At 35.6% G+C, this 18,490-nt stretch overlaps 1 protein-coding gene across 6 annotated transcripts in view; it reads right to left on the reverse strand.

The window, feature by feature from the left end:
• Nucleotides 1-10,025: 10,025 nt before the first annotated feature.
• Nucleotides 10,026-18,490, reverse strand: part of BRCA2 (BRCA2 DNA repair associated) — a 73,403-nt gene continuing 64,938 nt past the window's right edge. For 5 of the 6 annotated variants that reach the window (XM_074303526.1, XM_074303525.1, XM_074303523.1 and 2 more), the window contains 6 exons: nucleotides 17,202-17,403; nucleotides 16,809-16,972; nucleotides 16,571-16,709; nucleotides 14,823-15,067; nucleotides 13,582-13,722; nucleotides 10,026-10,847 (listed from right to left, as the gene is read on the reverse strand). In XM_074303526.1, the coding sequence (XP_074159627.1) occupies nucleotides 10,434-10,847; nucleotides 13,582-13,722; nucleotides 14,823-15,067; nucleotides 16,571-16,709; nucleotides 16,809-16,972; nucleotides 17,202-17,403 (1,305 nt within the window). In that variant the 3' untranslated portion in view covers nucleotides 10,026-10,433. Of the gene's footprint in view, nucleotides 10,848-13,581; nucleotides 13,723-14,822; nucleotides 15,068-16,570; nucleotides 16,710-16,808; nucleotides 16,973-17,201; nucleotides 17,404-17,423; nucleotides 18,445-18,490 lie in introns of those variants that run through there. The other variant, XM_074303529.1, reaches the window with a different exon arrangement.

Raw genomic sequence — 18,490 nt, forward strand, 5'->3', positions numbered from 1 at the left:
TCTAGTCTTTATATTCACCATACAGGGGATCAATTCTTATGGAGAAATCTGCCCATCACTGTCCCCACCACCATGAAGTGCCACCAACTGCCATGATGAGTAGGTCAATCTGTAGGCATTCTCCAGATCCTAGTCCTTGAAAGCATCATAGAGGGGGTTGCACTTATGGGGATGTGACTAGGACTTTTCTTGCAGGGTTATAGGCCTGCAAAGCTGCTAAAGGATTAGAAAAGAAAATTCTTATCTTTAATATCCTTGATAGTCTCAAATGTTTCAACATCAATAGAAATGACTTCAGAAGATGCAGTACCATCTGCTTGGCTGCTGTTTCCCAGAGACCACTAGACCTTTCCATCTGACTTGCAACTGAAACCTCATATATGATATCTTTCCCATTAGAACATGAACCTGAGAGTAGATCTTTCTTTCTCTATCTCCAGCACTTATTCATTTGTAAATTAAATTAAAAGGTCTGAAATCATTAAATTTGGTAATTAAAAGCAATTTCATTTGAAATCCAAAGCTAAACTATAAGGAATTGGGCAAGAAGTGGAGGCACCAAGTGTAGACAAAATTTTTCAAGGCCTTTGGCTGAGTATGAGAGGAGAGATAAAACATATAAGATTAATGGAGATCACTCAATAAGCACCTCTATGTGTTAGGCATTGATCTAGGTATTGGGGAAAAAAATAAAAGTGAAGGAAATAAACGTTATTTGAGAATTTTTTAAGGGTGGGAGAGATGGGGCATTTTTGGAGACAGCAGGAGAGGAACACAAAAAGGGAAAAACATACCTTTATTTCTTGTGCAGCAAGTTTTGGACAGAATCCTCTCAAAAACTCTTGAGGGGTCACTATAGAGCAGCCCGATGAAGTGATTTTGGAGACCTCCCCAACATTCAGTAGCCTCCTTAATAATAATTCTATGGAAAGAGAGAGTGATGTCTAGCCCTAATCTAAATATAAAAATATTTGAGTGCTTTTTCTTACTCTTCCCCATCCCTACCTCAAGCAGTCCTGTGCTATCTAAAATCACTATAGTACTGGCTTCCCCTCCTAATTTTCTTAAACCTTATCCTTTTCATACACTTTAGGATTTAGTGACATTGGCCTCCTAACACAGGAGACACTCCCTTTTCTGACAACAAATATATTCACTGACTGTTGCCCATAATTGGATGCTCTCTCTTCCTCATCTGCACTTTCTGGCTTCCACAGGTCAAATCCTGCTTTCTGCAAGAAGTCTTTTCAAGTCCTTAATTTTAGTGTCTTTCCTTTGAAACTGAAGCTGTTCGAGTGGTCTAGTGGCTATAAGAGAGTTATTAAGAATTTCCTTTAAATCAGCCGCAGGTTTTAGGAGTGAAAGAATTCACTCATTCCCAAAATATTAACTGCAAAATGAAAGTTTATTGTTAGATAGAAATCAGTTTGCCCAGAGACTGACTTCTATAGTGACAGATCTATGGAAAATGGAGTTTTGCACTAAGAATATAGTTCCCAATGGACAGAAGGTTCTGGCAGTAAAGGGAGCTACTGAGGTCCATCTGCAAAGAACTTTAGTTGATGGAAGCTATTATATTGAGTGTTATATATATTGGGACAGCCTGGATCAGAATTAACAACACTTCAAAGGGATGCTTTTTGACCAGGATTTGTAATTGAACCAAAGGCTCTGGCATCCTGGAAAGACATTAACTTATCTAGGGAGGATATACCTCAGCCAGGAGGGGCTGAGAATCTGAAAGGGATCACAGATCAATAGGAAATAGTTTCTTAAAGGGACCACAACCTGTTTCAAAATGACCCTAGTTTATCATGCATATTTTTTTCTTTCTTTTTTTAAATTAATTTTATAATTATAATTTTTTTTGACAGTACATATATATGAATAAATTTTTTTATAACATTATCCCTTGTATTCATTTTTCCAGATTTTCCCCTCCCTCCCTCTACTCCCTCCCCTAGATGACAGGCAATCCCATACATTTTACATGTGTTACAGTATAACCTAGATACAATATATGTATGTAAATCCAATTTTCTTGTTGCACATTAAGTATTGGATTCCAAAGATATAAGTAACCTGGGTAGATAGACAGTAGTGCTAATATTTTACATTCGATTCCCAGTGTTCCTTCTCTGGGTGTAGTTGTTTCTGTCCATCATTGATCAGCTGGAAGTGAGTTGGATCTTCTTTATGTTGAAGATATCCACTTCCATCAGAATACATCCTCATACAGCATTGAAGTGTACAGCGATCTTCTGGTTCTATTCATTTCACTCAGCATCAGTTGATGTAAGTCTCTCCAAGCCTCTCTGTATTCCTCCTGCTGGTCATTTCTTACAGAGCAATAATATTCCATAACATTCATATACCATAATTTACCCAACCATTCTCCAATTGATGGCCATCCATTCATCTTCCAGTTTCTAGCCACTACAAAAAGGGCTGCCACAAACATTTTGGCACATACAGGTCCCTTTCCCTTCTTTAGTATTTCCTTGGGATATAAGCCCAGTAGTAGTATGGCTGGGTCAAAGGGTATGCACAGTTTGATAACTTTTGGGGCATAATTCCAGATTTCTCTCCAGAATGGTTGGATTCTTTCACAGCTCCATCAACAATGCATCAGTGTCCCAGTTTTCCCACATCCCCTCCAACATTCATCGTTATTTGTTCCTGTCATCTTAGCCAATCTGACAGGTGTGTAGTGGTATCTCAGAGTTGTCTTAATTTGCATTTCTCTGATCAGTAGTGATTTGGAACACTCTTTCATATGAGTGGAAATAGTTTCAATTTCATCATCTGAGAATTGTCTGTTCATATCCTTTGACCATTTATTAGGATCAATTCTCTATATATTTAGGAAATGAGACCTTTATCAGAACCTTTATTTTTAAAAATATTTTCCCAATTTGTTACTTCCCTTCTAATCTTGTTTGCATTAGTTTTGTTTGTACAGAAACCTTTTAGTTTGATGTAATCAAAATCTTCTATTTTGTGATCAATAATGATCTCTAGTTCTCCTCTAGTCATAAATTCCTTCCTCCTCCACAAGTCTGAGAGGTAGACTATCCTCTATTCCTCTAATCTATTTATGATCTCATTCTTTATGCCTAAATCATGGACTCATTTTGATCTTATCTTGGTATATGGTGTTAAGTGTGGATCCATATCTAATTTCTGCCATCATATTTTTTTTTTGTATGTGCTATTTGTATATTCTCTCTCCCATTAAAATGTGAGCTCTTTGAATGCAGAGAAAATAATTTGCCATCCTTTGTATCTTTGGCATGAAGTGGCTGCTTAACAACATCTCCTGGCTCTCCTCCCACAGACCATTCCTCAATCTCTTTTGCTGGATCTTCCTTCAGATCACTTTGTCTAATTGTAGGTATCCTTCAGTATTCTATCCTGGGCCCTCTTCTCCCGTGCCAGAAAATTGAGCAGCTTCCATTTAAATTGTCTTAGGAAGATTCTGAAGGTCACCGGGGATAAGATTCTAGACACTAAGGTCCTTTGTTAAGCTGAATTGCTAAGCATTTAAACTCTACTGCAGAGAGTGCAACTTCAGTAGAGTGGTCTTGTTTGAATGCCAAACAGACATTTGCCTAGAAGAGTATTTACTCATGTGGTGATCAGAAGAAGTGAAATAAGGATACTCTGCTTTCTTAACACTTTACTCCTTACCATATAGTCTTAGATTCAATGACACTCCATCTCCTGGATCTGGGCATTTTCTCTAGCTAGTCCCCAAGTCTGGAACACTCTCTCCCCTCAGCTTTAAATATTGACTTCTGTGGCTTCCTTTAGTCTTAATTAAAATCCCTTCTACAGAAAGCCTTTCCCAACTTGTCTTAATTCTAATACTTTCCTTTTTAAATTATTTCTTATTTTGCCTGCATTCAGTTTACTTGTACTTATTTGCTTTGTTGTTTCCCCCCATTGGAATGTGAGCTCCTTGAGGGTAGGGACTGTCCTGGGCAATTTTTTGTATTCCCACTGCTTAACACAGAGCCTGAGGTAATGTAGTGCTTAATAAATGCTTATCAGCTAATAAATGCCAGCTGACTATCCTTCCTGTTTAGATGATAAAAATTTTAACTTCTTTATTCCCTGCATTAACCCTCCCCCCAATTTCCTTAATGGACTTATCTATCAAAGTGTGAATGATACTGGGCACTGAAACGTCTCAAGCATGCTTATTAATTACCCCACACAAATGTTTAATTGGCATTAGGGGCTTGAATCCCAGTTTTGCCACTGGATTAAATTGCTTCAGTTCTTAAACCCCTCATCAATAAAATGGCTGGGAGTGGGTTGGTGGTGATGGTGATGGGGAGTGCAAGAAGGAGAGGAGGGATTTAGACTTTGTATATAAATAAAGACTGCTTCTAGATCCATGAACTGTGAAATGTTTTGGGGCAGGAAAGCCCTTAAATCATCCCTGCACAAGAAAAACAAGGCAGAGGTAGACCACCTGTGAAAGAGGACAATATTTCTCATTTCTAGGGTCACCTTTTCCTGCTGGAAAGTGGAGTGCGTCTCCTGTCCTCTTGGACCCCTTGTCCATTTTAACCTTTCTGCCAAAACCTGAGTTTGGGTGGGTCTACCAGCCAAGGGCTGTCCTGCAGCACTTGGACTGAGTCTGTCCCATAACAAACAAAGGGTTGCCATGCAATTTCCTCTTTTTATCCTTTCTGTTGCTCCAATCCCAATCCCTTCTGTTACCCCTTCAAATGGCTCTTTTTGTAAGGTTAACTCACTTTTACAATAATAGCTTCCCCTTATGTACTGCTTTAATAATTTTCTTCACAACCTTGTGAATTAGGTGGCATATTTATCCTAAACTGGGTCCTGCCTGAGGTCACTCGGTTAGCAGATGTCAGGTGTTGAGTTAGGACTGAAATCTAAGGACCTGCTGACTGACTCCAGATCCAGTGCTCGTTTATTTTCTATTCTGTACATCCTGTTGACATTGTTTTAGTTATTTGTAGACAGGGAAGGGTGCTCAACAATATTTTTTGATTACCATTTACATGATATGACTACCTAATTATTAGATGGCACAATAACAATTTTGCATTCCACTAAATGACTATTGACTTTTGCAATAAATTTTATGTTTTATGGCTACTAATGACTTTTAAATGCTTTTAGTGAATAGGGAGCAGCAGGATATATCTTGATTTTGCTCCACTCTCATAAACACTTTCCTTTGCAAATCTGCCACTTCACTCTCAAATATGCCAACTCCTTTCTAAAAATCTGTTGTTGCTTTGAGATTTCTCTCTATCCTAGATTTTCTCAGGAAGAGCAGCTTTTTCTGAAGCTTCTGGCAAACTTCACAGATAATTGAGATGATCTCAGCACCGCCCTTTCATCCCCTGGGTTTTTTTTTTTTTTTTTTTTTTTCTTTCAGTCTCAGTACCCTTAGCAAGAACATAAGTTATAGTGAAAATGGACTAAATTGAAACTTAGATTAGGCTTCAAAACCTGGCCTTTCTCTAGCTATAAGTACCTCACACAAGTTAATTCAACTTTCTAGTTCTCAGTTGTCCTATCTGTAAAATAAAAACAACACACCTAGTCTCAGGGGTTTGAGGAAAGTATTCGTAATCTTAAGATACAACAAAAATGTGGATTATTATTCTTTGAAATCTAGGAACAAACTGGGTCCAAAGTAAATTAGGCTATGAAAAATTTTAACAAAGGAAAAATAAAATCCATAAAACAAAGATGTTCAAGATTGAAAAGGAAACTCCAAAACTCTGAAAAATTCTTAAAGGAGAAAACCTCCTTCCACTCTGCCTCCGTGAGGGGACTCCACCCCAAGCACAAAGTTTCATCTTTGTTTTCTGGGTGGGGAACGGCTCAGTCCTGAAACCCATAGAATTCAATTCAAATTCTAACCCTGGTTAAAACCCAGCCAGGAGCCAACCTGGGACCACCTATAAGCCCCCTTCAGCTTGTAGCCAAAGCCCCCTATTATAAAAGAGCCAGTCTGGAGCCCTCTCTTTGCAGAGGTCCCAAACATGGCAGCCTTACACCTGGCACCAAGGATCTCTGCCCACTGGAACCCTAGTTCCGGTGCCTTCTTATCTCTACCTTCAACTTTACTAACTAGACTTTCATTTTACTTCCAAACCTCACAATAAACCTTTTATCAATCTAGGTTTTCAGGTCTGTAAATTTCTTTACAGGGGACTCTTGCACCACTACTAGACCTCATTTAACTCTGTATCCTTGTGCCAAATCCAAAGAGGTTGAGGGCAGCTCTATTTGATTCCCTGTACCCTGAACCTGCCACTAGACCTCAATTAAACCCTAATTTCATAACCCCAATTCTAGACCTTATCAAAAATCACAAGCACCAACAGAAAAGAACATAATAATAATAATACTTTTAAAAGTTAAAGTACAAGATAGTTAATCATAACTGCGGATAACACCCTCTGAAGAGTAGCAACATGACAATGGGGTAACTTCCAGTCAGTCATGCAGGAACATAAACTTGTTGCCATCAACTCAGCTCACATATCTCAAACGGAAAGATCTGTTTGAATACTAACACTAAGATTAGCTGTGAGATCTAGGGCAAGTCACTCAAACTTTACAATCTTCAACTTCTCTAACTGCAAAATGGGGATAAAATGCCAGTGCAATCTAGAAGGCTCATTATAAAGCTCAAACATGAAAACATGCATAAATCACTTTTCAAAGGGTGGAATTTAGGAATCAGGTCTATTATTTCACTGATAAAAGGAACTCCCAAGTGAGATTTCCTCTAGCAAGGCTGATAAAGAGTTTCTCCTAGTAAGCCCTAGAGGGCATTGAGAAATAAAATTACTTGCCAAGGCCACAAAATCAGCATGGTCTTTCTAAGCCTCAAGTCTACATCTTTATGCAATACCCCACAATGGCCTCTTAAGCCTTAAAAGAACTATAAGATGCCAGTTACTGTTTACTAAAATACCAAAGTTATTCCAAGAATTTGAATTTTTTTTTTACTTAATATTTTAAAGTATTATTTAAAAGCAAGCCATGCTATGAACACCTGGTACAAGAAAAACAATAAAATCATAAAGTTGCCAAATTCTTTCCATGACTTACTTCTCCTTACTATGAAGAACTTAACCTATGAGATTAATAAAAACTCATAAATCTAATCAGGGCTGCCCTTTAAGTTAGTTGTCTTGAAATCCATTCTCCTTTGTGAGAAGGTAATGATTTAAATTAAAAGGGTTTTGCCATCTAGGTCCTGTGAAAACATCAAAGGATGAAATGAGTACAGTGGGTAATAATGTGAAAAACCTGAAAAGCAGGATCTGCTGGAAAGAGATAAACATAAAGGATTAGGTTGTAAATAATCTAAGATGATACTAAATTTAATGGCTTCTTTTCCATCCTTATCCTTTTTGGGTTCTCTGAAGATTGACACTATTGATCTCCCATTTTCCTTTTGAGATTTTCACAACATTGATGTCTCCTGGGTTTTTTCTTTTTTTATTATACTTTTTTATATACAAAACATATGTATTTTGACCCTTGCAAAAACTTCTTTTTCAACTTTCCCCTCTTTCCCTCCACCCCCTCCCCTAGATGGCAGGTAGTCCTCCTGGGGTTTTTTGTACCTGTTTGATGATCCTCAATCTTCACTTATAACTTTGATGAGGTGCAAAATAAAGAGAAAGAGATCCCCTAACAGCAATGGAATCCCCTTGGCCAGTGGCAGGCTTTGCAAAAGAATTTGTAAACCCCCAATGAATACAAGCACGAGGTTTGTGGCAGAAAATGGGATTTAATTACACTAAGAAGCCTTGCTTTACACTTGCTAGGAAGACAGACTTAGTGGATAAGGAATATAATAAAGGTGGGTTACACTGAGAAGAAAATATCTTCAGCAGTAGGCAAGGTCCTGTTTAGGACATCTGTAGAGATTCAGGGTTCAGAGTCACCTTTTATTTAGCCTTCTGAGCCTTTTCAGGGTTTTCCCAGGTCCTGAGCTGGGAGTAACTGCCCAGGAACTAATCTCCAATTCAAGAGAGGGTGATGATTATGTCCTGGTGAAGATCTCCAATTGAATGAGACCATTTAACTTGGAAAGAGTGTAGTCTGGGAAAGGTGTGCTTTTCCCAGGGAAGAGCCTGAGACCCCCAATCACCCTTCTGTCACAGATTTAAAGGGCCACAGTTTCAGGGCCCCCCAGAAAGGTTAAAGGGGTCACAATTTACATCAATTTCATCTAGGCATTGCCCACAAAATTATGGGTGTCCCCGAGATTCTGTTCTGGATATTCTCTCCACTATCACCTTTTGACAATCTGGAAGTCTATTGATCTTTTCTCAGATTAATGATTTTAAATGATTGAAACAAGATCATAGTTATCAAAATATTCTTAAATACAAGTTCATGGATCTCAGATTAAGAAATTTAACCCTACTTACCATCTAGTTTAGGAATCTCATCAACTCCTGGATTCAATTAGCATTTCTATCTAGATAATTCTTCTCCTAGCCAAAGCCTATTACCTCCCCTTCCCCATAGCAACTATTCCAAAAAGTGTCTTCACTAATTTCCTGTCCTACTGTATCCCATCACCAAATGTCTATTAGAAATCTGGAACCCAATGTAAATTCAACATTTCCAAAATTTAATTATAATCTTTTCCAAACCCTCCCTTCTCCAGAACTTTCCCATTACTATCAAGCATACCAACACCCTCTCCCAGTCAGTCATCACCCTCAGCCTGTTGTCATCAGCACAACCCACATATCTCATTTTTTTGTCAAATCTTGCCATTTTTACCATCCTGTCTCTTGTACACATTCACCCCTCTCTACTCACACAGCTGCCATCCTTGTCCAGGCCCTTAGCACCACACATCTGCACAATTACAATAACCTTATGGGTGTACTGTCTTGAGTCTCTTTATTCCAATCTGCCCTCCCTCCTCTCAACTGCTAAGTATTAAGCCAGCCTGCCATCTTCCACTCTCCATCCACATCCTCAAGTCCAGCACACTTTATTTCTAAAAGCAAATAAAAGACCTCTTTGTTTTTTGTGGATCTTCACAAACTGGCCTTTCCTACCTTTCATTTCCCTTCCACTTCATTCCTTCCAAGTATTCATGGCTCCTTGCTGTTCCAAGCCTATGACACTCCTGACTGGGGCATTTCACCTGCAGCTCTCTTTCTCACCTCGGCCTCTCATCTTTCCTAGTTTCCTTCAAATCTATGATCTTCCTCTTTGTGACCTTTAGGGGCTTTTTATCATGCCTGGAATACTTTCCTTTCTTCGCCTTCACCTCCCGATTTTCTTAAAGACTAAGTGATATCTGACTTTCTGCAAGAAGTCTTTCCTGAACTCCAATGTTACCTTACATGTGAGATTATCTCCCTTTTATTCAGTATATTTGTCTATAAATTACACATAATTCTTTGGATGTTATCTCCCCCATCGGAATGTGAATTCTTTGAGGGCAGAAGCCATGCTTTTGCCTTTCTTTGTATTCTTGGTGGTTGTCACATTGTTTAACATATAATAAAAACATTTATTGGTAATGATACCTGGCTTAGTAATCAATTTCTTTAAAAATTGAAATTTTAAATTTAAGCAATAGAATATTAATTTTTGATATTATAATTAAGTTCAATTGACAGAAGGATTAAGCTGCTGTATGCTGTTATTTCTGCAGTCAGAATGCTGATGAATAAAAATTTATTTGTAAAGAAAACCCTGTTGTAACACTAACTTGCTTCAAATTCAACAACTGAAATTGGATAGTTTAAAAACAACTATAACTTCTCCCACCCCATCCCATAAAAGTATCAATACATGCATCAAAGAAATGATTGCTAAGAGGGTAATGTTTCTCAGAATAAATATTAAGAACTTATGTCAACAGAGGTTAAAAAATCATCTCTTATTGTAAAAAGAGGCTCATTAAATAGGTTTATAACAAATAACAATATAACTGGTAATAATAGCAATAACAACATAAAATAAAAAGCAGGGAAAACATGTAAACAGTGGAAAAAATACAACTATTTTAATTTAAAGCACTTTTCTCCATTAAGTAAATACATACATACATACATACATACATACTTATGAATACTTATAGAATCTTGAAAATAAGACAATTTCCTCCCATTTCACATTATTATATTTAAATTTTTAAAAAAATACATATATACAAGTACAAATTATGCAAGTCTTTACAAAATAGAATCGGAAATAAAGGATGTGATATTACTTCTTTTCTCTTTTGTTTTTTGTCACTTTGAGCTTTTCTGATAAAACTTATTTCATTTTACTTAGCAATCGTAATTTCTTCAATAATGGTTTAAGAAATATTTCCCATATCTATCAATTTTAGGACAATTCTCTGCTGGTGGATCTATGAATTTTTAGTAATTATTTACTTAATTTTATTCAGGTGAATTAGACAAAAGGGCTTGTGTATTTATCAATGCCAGTTCTTCATCGGCAATCAAATCATTTTCTACCATATTTGTTCCACTTAATGTTTTTAATGTTGTCATTGGAGGAGAATTCAATTTATTTTTCTTAATGGGCTTGCTGTAGTTGTTGCTACAGCTCCGTGGTGGCTGAAATGCTTTCTGTGCAGCTGGAGAAACAAAAGTACAAATTGGGCTAATTGGTGGAGGTAAAGGCAGTCTACTGAAGAAATCCAATGATCTTCTCTTTTTGCAGATTTTGGGGTCATCCATTTTTCCGTTTCCTTTACAGTCTGATGTTGGGGTTATTTTGTCTGAGCTAGTGGTAAGACCAGAATTCTCTTCAGGACAGCGATGACTTGGTTCACTATGAAAAGTGGTTATCTAATAGGAAGCAAAAATTCAACAGAAAAAGAATAACCCTAAGCCAAATAAATGCTTTAATAACATGTCATATTATTTAATACCTGTAAATATCAATTAATTCTTTCAGAAGGAAATATTTTAAAATAAAGGTGTTTTATAATAACATTAAAAAAAAAAAAAAAAAAAAGGGACAAAGACAGACCCAGGGAAGAAAAAAAGTAAAAATTTACAGGTTTAAATAAAGACAATGGACTTGTAAAAAATAGTGAAGACAGTATATTCAAACAACCATAACACTGTCTTGAATTATAATTCTAAAAAACACTATTGCAATGTAAAATTCCAAATAAAACTAGTTTATACTGTAAGGGAAGACGAAAAAGTCATTCCTTAAAATAACAGAACTGAAAGTAACTTAAAAATAGGTACCCCCACACAAAACATTAACTGACTTTCTATCCCTTAGCAAATAAGTGCTCACCACTCTGGATCTATTTGAGGATTCTTGGTGATAAGAAATTTACTACCTTATTAGGCAGGACTTTAAATATTTAGCTCATTGCCATTGTGGATGAAGTTCCCACATACTCAACAAATGCACTATTACTAACATCTGTCTTTTAATTCAAGTTTTTTCTACTGGAGGCAAGCAGAATTAATCTTAAAATCCACTTCCACTTGGCAACCTTTCAAGTATTTCAAGATAATTCTTCTTCTTCTTCTCTCTACCTACCCAATATTTTTTTACCTACTCCCTACCCAATATTTTCGTCTTTGGGTTCACCTCTAGTTCCTTTAACTAAGTTTGATATAGCAAAATTTTGAATCCTTTCACCATCCTACTGCCACACTCCTCCCAGCTGGGTAATCTTTGGGGGAAAAAAGTAACCACAGACTCTAACCAAGCAAAATACTTCATAGGGGGCCTAACCAGGACAGAGAATAAAGGTTACTCATCATATTTCTATTAATGTATTTTAGGCTCTTTTAACATAAAATTGACTTTTGGTAAACTCTGAGTCAAGTAAGATATTTAGATGCTTTCATCTAACCCGATTGACCACAACTGTCATAACCTATCTTGCATTGTTAATTATTTTGAACCTGTATGCAAGAACCATATGCACTAAATTTCATCATTTTGTAGTCTGACATAATTCTAGTCAAATATTTTTATATCCTAGGCATTGAAATCTGTCAAATACCCAGCATTGCTATTATTGGGATTATATCCCAAAGAAATACTAAAGAGTGGAAAGGGACCTGTATGTGCCAAAATGTTTGTGGCAGCTCTTTTTGTTGTAGCTAGAAACTGGAAGTTGAATGGATGTCCATCAATTGGAGAATGGTTGGGTAAATTGTGGTATATGAAGGTTATGGAATATTATTGCTCTGTAAGAAATGACCAGCAGGAGGAATACAGAGAGGCTTGGAGAGACTTAAATCAACTGTTGCTGAGTGAAATGAGCAGAACCAGAAGATCACTGTATACTTCAACAGCAATACTGTATGAGGATGTATTCTGATGGAAGTGGAAATCTTCAACATAAAGAAGATCCAACTCACTTCCAGTTGATCAATGATGGACAGAAATAACTATACCCAGAGAAGGAACACTGGGAAGCGAATGTAAATTGTTAGCACTACTGTCTATCTACCCAGGTTACTTATACCTTCGGAAGCTAATAATTAATGTGCAACAAGAAAATGGTATTTACACACATATATTGTATCTAGGTTATATTGTAACACATGTAAAATGTATGGGATTGCCTGCCATCGGGGGGAGGGAGTGGAGGGAGGGAAGGGATAATTTGGAAAAATGAAAAAAAAAAAAAAAAAAAAAGAAATCTGTCAAATACTAGCTATTTCTCCTAGCTTCAGTTCATCTACAAATATGACAATACAATCAACATGCCCAATAGAACCCTGTGTCACTCTCACTAGACACCTCCTCTTAGATCTATATCAGTTTATTCAATGACATTGAGTATGACTTTTGAGTCAACCAATCAATGAACTTCTAAATCCATTTCAATGTACTGATTTGTTTACACCACTTCATCTTGTCCCTGAGGATATCATTAAGATTCTGTCCAATGCTTTGAAGACTTCCAGGTATAATCACAGTATTAAGAAGAGCCTAGAATTCTATAGCACTTTAAAGTCTGTAAAGTGCTTTATATAATTTGATCTCTTTCAATCCTCATAAGAACCTTGAAATGCTGGTACTATGATTAGACCTATTTTATAGATGAGGAAACAGAGGAAATTAAGCAACTTGCACAATATGTCCCGTGTGAAGCAGGATCTTCCTACTTTCAAGACCAGTACTCTGTCCACTACACCACCTGCCATTTCCCTGAGTGACTAATAAAGGAACTGTGTTAAAAGTAATTTCAATTATTTTAAGATAGTAGCATGTTATTTCCTTAATGAAATGTAAGTTCTTTGAAGGAACTGTTTTGTTGAATGTCTTATCTATTCTTAAGGCCAGCAAAGTCCCTGCACACAGCAGGCTCTTAACAAATGGTCAACTACTAAACTGAATTCTGGAATTAGAGACTCAGCCTGCAAAGGCAGACTCCAAAAATAGTTTTGTGGTTGTTATTAAACAGTAAAACACCCATATTCCAGATTTCCTTTGCCTGATACTGTAATTCATTCTTAAATGATACTGAAATAAAAACTTGCATTTATTACTAAACATCACATAGTCACTTTGCACACGCTCTTAGTAATACCAACTTACCACATGCCCCAGGCCAAGTTTTGTTTGAGGGGATGGTGAGTCTAAATTATATTCCTTGATTGCATTTGGTTGTTTAGAATTATGTACGTTGTGTAGATGAGTAAGTTTACTTTCTGCATCATTGCAAAACAGGTCAATATTCTAAAATGACAAATTGATAAAAGCTTTGTGAAATGAAAACTCACAACAAAAAATTTATAAATTTAGAACTGAAAAGAGACTTATGAGGTGATCTGTCTGATGCTGACCTCTTCACAATCACTCTTTTCAAAGTATATTTAGGAACTAGAATCAAAGGATGAACTGAAAAAGGAGGGCCTGAAGAAATGATGGCAGCCCTAAAAACACTAAAACATACTTCAACATAGATAGGACCTACCAATGGTGGCAGATCTGAAGTCCAAGATAATCAAAGTATCTACACAAACAAAAGAAGTGTGGGAGAGAAAGAGACAGACAAAAATCCACTCTTTACTTCTTTAACTAAATGGTAGAGACTTGCCATCCTTCATTTAGATAATACAAAAAAATATGACATAGATTTAGGTAGAATATACTCCTATTCTACTAGTACAGGGTACAGTGAGGATAATTTCCTCATTCTTCTATTTAGAACCACAAACATTAAAATACCTGGGCAAAGAGTATAAAATATTGGAAATGAATCTTAAATACAAATATATAGATTACATATACTCTTGGACAATTCATAGTAGGCACCACAGCCATGTGTTGCTTCTATTCAATATGAATTGTGTCCAACTCTTCAGGACCATCCCATTTGTAGTTTTCTTGGCAAAGATACTGGAATGGTTTTCCATTTCCTTCTCCAGTTTACTTTACAGATGAAGAAACTGAGGCAAATAGAGCTAAGTGTCTTGCCCAAGGTCACACAGCTAGGATGTCTCTGAGGATGGATTTGAACTCATCTTTTCTTGACTCCAGGGCCAGTGTTCTAACCACTAAATCACAGGTGCCACTGCAGTAACAGTTGGATTGAATTCAATCTAGGTGGCACTTCAGTTTATGAGTTAAACTGAATTTCTGGTGTTTAACCTATATAGTTCATTCACTGTCTTCCTTCTTGTGGTTTCCCTTAATTAAGTTAAGCAATGTAAAGGTCACTTTCTTTTTCCTTAGCATTACTCATTGATCCTGAACAAAGAACTTTTATTTTAAAAAAAGTCTCTTGCTATTTTTTCTACTTTAAGATCTATAGTTATAATAAGAAGCAATTTTACCTCAACAGAACTTTTCAAATTGTTGAATATCTCTTGAAAATGACTTTCCTTTGGACTAGCAGAAAACGAAGAAAATTCTCCAGCAAATAAGGTAGGAATTCCTGATCTGGACTCTGTTCTCCACTGAAGGTTGCTTGCAGCTATCAATGTATTCACTTTAATAACATCCTCATTAAGGTCTATCCAGAACTTTATTGCTAGTAAATTATAATATTCATCTGACAAGTACACCAAAGGTGCAACACCTGGAATGTTTTTAAAAGAAAGAATATATTTACCAGTTATATAGGACAAATTCAGAAATGCAGACAAATACAAATGTGCCCACTCAGTTTTTAGCTTATCCCAAAGATAAAAACAAAACTGAAGAAAATAAATTTGGAAAAATCTGTGAAGTCTCTTAAATGATTTACCCCCAATGAGTGACTAAGAATTCTCCATCAATCAAAATAAGAGATTCTGTGACAGCAAGAATAATAATGACCCTAATATTTTATAGCACTCTTAAGTTTTGCAAGCCACTACCCACATCTCATGTGATCCTTACAGCATCTTTTAAGTGACTGGTCCAGGGGCACACAGGTGGTGTTTAAGGTCGGATTCTAATATAGACCTAAGTCCAGGATTCCATTGATCATACCCCCTAGCTTAAGATTGGAATTAAACAATCATGCAGTTTTTTTCATTAGCCCTATTTGGACATGAGGGTACCCAAATGAATGACAAACAATGAGAAAAGATCAAGAAAATCATTACTTCAGTGAATGAGCTACAATGAATGAGTCCCTGTTGTATATATAATAAAATGTTTAAAGACCAATAAGACATTACTTGTGGTCTAGATAATCAGATTTTGGTCTGAGCAAATACTTATTAATTTTTAAAATACAAGAATTAAGAACAACATGCAAAGTTAGCTTATTACATTAAAATCTAATTTGAAAATTACTATTCTTATTAAGAACTTATTATTCTCAGAACTTATTAAGTTCTGAGAAGACACTCTATTTGGAATCAGTCAGGAGATCCCTGAGTCTGAATCTCACTTCTGCCCTTTGGAAGGGGATGAGTAAGATCACAAGAAAATCACAATCTCTTTGAGACTTAACTTTATCTTTAAAAGGTAAAAATACTTGTAGTAATACTCCTTTCAAAGATTATGAGAAATCAAAGTAACAGAAGTAGAACACTTTGTATACCTCAAAGTACTAAATACTGGCTTAATACTGGTTTCACAGGTTACTCAGTTTAGTATACTAATGAAGCCTGCAATATTATGTACCAAGAATTTTCTCCAATCCTTTATATTAATTTTGTTTTTGTTTCAGTTCACGTCTGACTCTTCATGAACCTATTTGGGTTTTCTTGGCATAGACACAGGAGTGGTTTGCTATTTCCTTTTCTGGCTCATTTTACAGATGAGGAAACTGAGGTAAACAAGAGTAAATGACTTGCCTGGGGTCATAGAGCTAGGAAGTATCTGAAGCAAAATTTGAATCTATAAAGATAAGTCTGCTTGATTCCAAGCCTAGTGCTCTATCCAATGCACCACTTTCTATAATTAACAGTACACTGTATTTAGCTAGTATTTATAACAATAATATATGTAATAACATTATTATAACATCTAACTATTACAATGATAATAAAAAGAAAGTAAGATAAATATATAATTACTACCATTATCTAGCAGGATGAAATTCAGAATACATAAATAAAAATGCCACATTTAATCCCATTCAGAATACCTGATTTTTTGGTGATAAAAACTACAAATCCCACTATGTCTACTTCAGCAAAAGGTGGTTCAAAGGATGGATCCACCAACTTGCTCAATGGCAATGCTTCTCTTGGTTGATAAACTTGGAACAATGTTTCATGAGAGACCTACAAAAAACATTTTAAAGAACATTCTGTTTCCATAGGTTTCATAAAACTAACATAACTTTATTCTTATTGTAAAAATGAGAGTTAAAAGTTTCATACCGGCAGCTGCTGATATTGAGTTTTCTTTGTTGCTGTTAATCGGATATGAGCTCTATCAGATTTGCTTTTAGATGGTGATGCTGCCAAGTGATAGATTCTGTATCGATTTCCCTCCTTTAGTAGGGAATATATATCTGATAATGGACGCCAGATGCTCAATATAACTATTTAAAAATAATATTTTAAAGGAATTATTTAAACTTAAAAAAAAAAAAAAAGAGATAATGAAGTTCAAAAGAGAAGTGGCTTAAGTTTTAAGTAATTACATAGGCAATACAATTCACATACCAAATTCTTTAACTTGCACTTGTGATTAGCCATAAAAGAGTAATTATGTAGTTTAAAATAACTAATAGAAGATAAGCAACTCATTTATGTATAATCATTACTGACCTGAATCTGTCTCTTGTTTTCCATAGTTAACGACTCGTAACTTCCAAACCATAGTCACATCTCTTTTGGACAATCCTTGTTCTTCCATTTCAGCAGCTGCTACAGCCTTTCTGAATTCTGACTGTAACTGTGCTTGCTTTTTATCATTCAACATCTGCCTGTGATTATTCAAAGCTCTTAACTGCTCTTTGCTGAAACAGCCCTGTGACCACAAAAAAAATCTTCTTGTATATATACACATTTTAAAATGCTGATCAAGAAAATATTTAGGACAATTTTTAAAAATCTGTTTTCTGTAGCCAGTTGAGAAGACGCTAATAAGAGATTAAAATGTGATAAAAATTATTAAGTATATCTTCTTTATAAAGTGGATAATTAATTATTCAGAAATCAACATCCTTTGAAGCCATAAACTGTTATATTCTCTCAGGACCTAATGAACTTTTTTTTTTTCTGAATAAAAAAAGTTTATTATAGGTTTTTTGTATACAAAGCACTGTGCTAAACATTGGAAATACATAAAAAAACAAGACAGTCTCTACTTTTAAGGAGCTTCCATTCTAATGGTGGAAGCAATACATATGAGATTTTAGCTTCAGTTCAGATGGAAAGAGCCAGCCATCCCCTAAGGAATTTTTTTTTTTTTTTAAAGTGTTGGAACTAGAATTTGAACTTTCCCTTTTCTTTTCTTTTTTTTTTTATTTTTAAAATTATTATAACTCTTTATTGACAAAATATATACACAGGTAATTTTTCAACAATAACCCTTGCAAAAACTTCTGTTCCAACTTTTCCTCTCCTCTCCACCTCCTCCCCTAGAGGGCAGGTAGTCTTATTCATGTTAAATATGTTAAAGTATATATTAAATACAATATATGTATACATATTTATACAGTTACCTTATTGCTCAAGAAAAATTGGATTTAGAAAGAAGGTTAAAAATAACCTGAGAAGAAAAACAAAAAGCAAGTAAACAATAACAGAAAGAGTATAAATGCTATGTTGTAGTCCACACTCATTTCCCAGTGTTCTTTTGCTGGGTGTAACTGGTTCTGTTCATTACTGATTAGTTGGAATTGAACTGGATCCTCTCATTGCTGAAGATGGCCACTTCCATCAGAATTGATCCTCATATAGTATTGTTGTTGAAATGTATAATCATCTCCTGGTTCTGCTCATTTCACTTAGCATCAGTTCATGTAAGTCTCTCCAAGCCTCTCTATATTCATCCTGCTGGTCATTTCTTATAAAACAATAATATTCCATAACATTCATACACCACAATTTAT

The sequence above is a fragment of the Sminthopsis crassicaudata genome, chromosome 3, assembly GCF_048593235.1.
Source record: "Sminthopsis crassicaudata isolate SCR6 chromosome 3, ASM4859323v1, whole genome shotgun sequence".
Taxonomy (NCBI): Eukaryota; Metazoa; Chordata; class Mammalia; order Dasyuromorphia; family Dasyuridae; genus Sminthopsis; species Sminthopsis crassicaudata.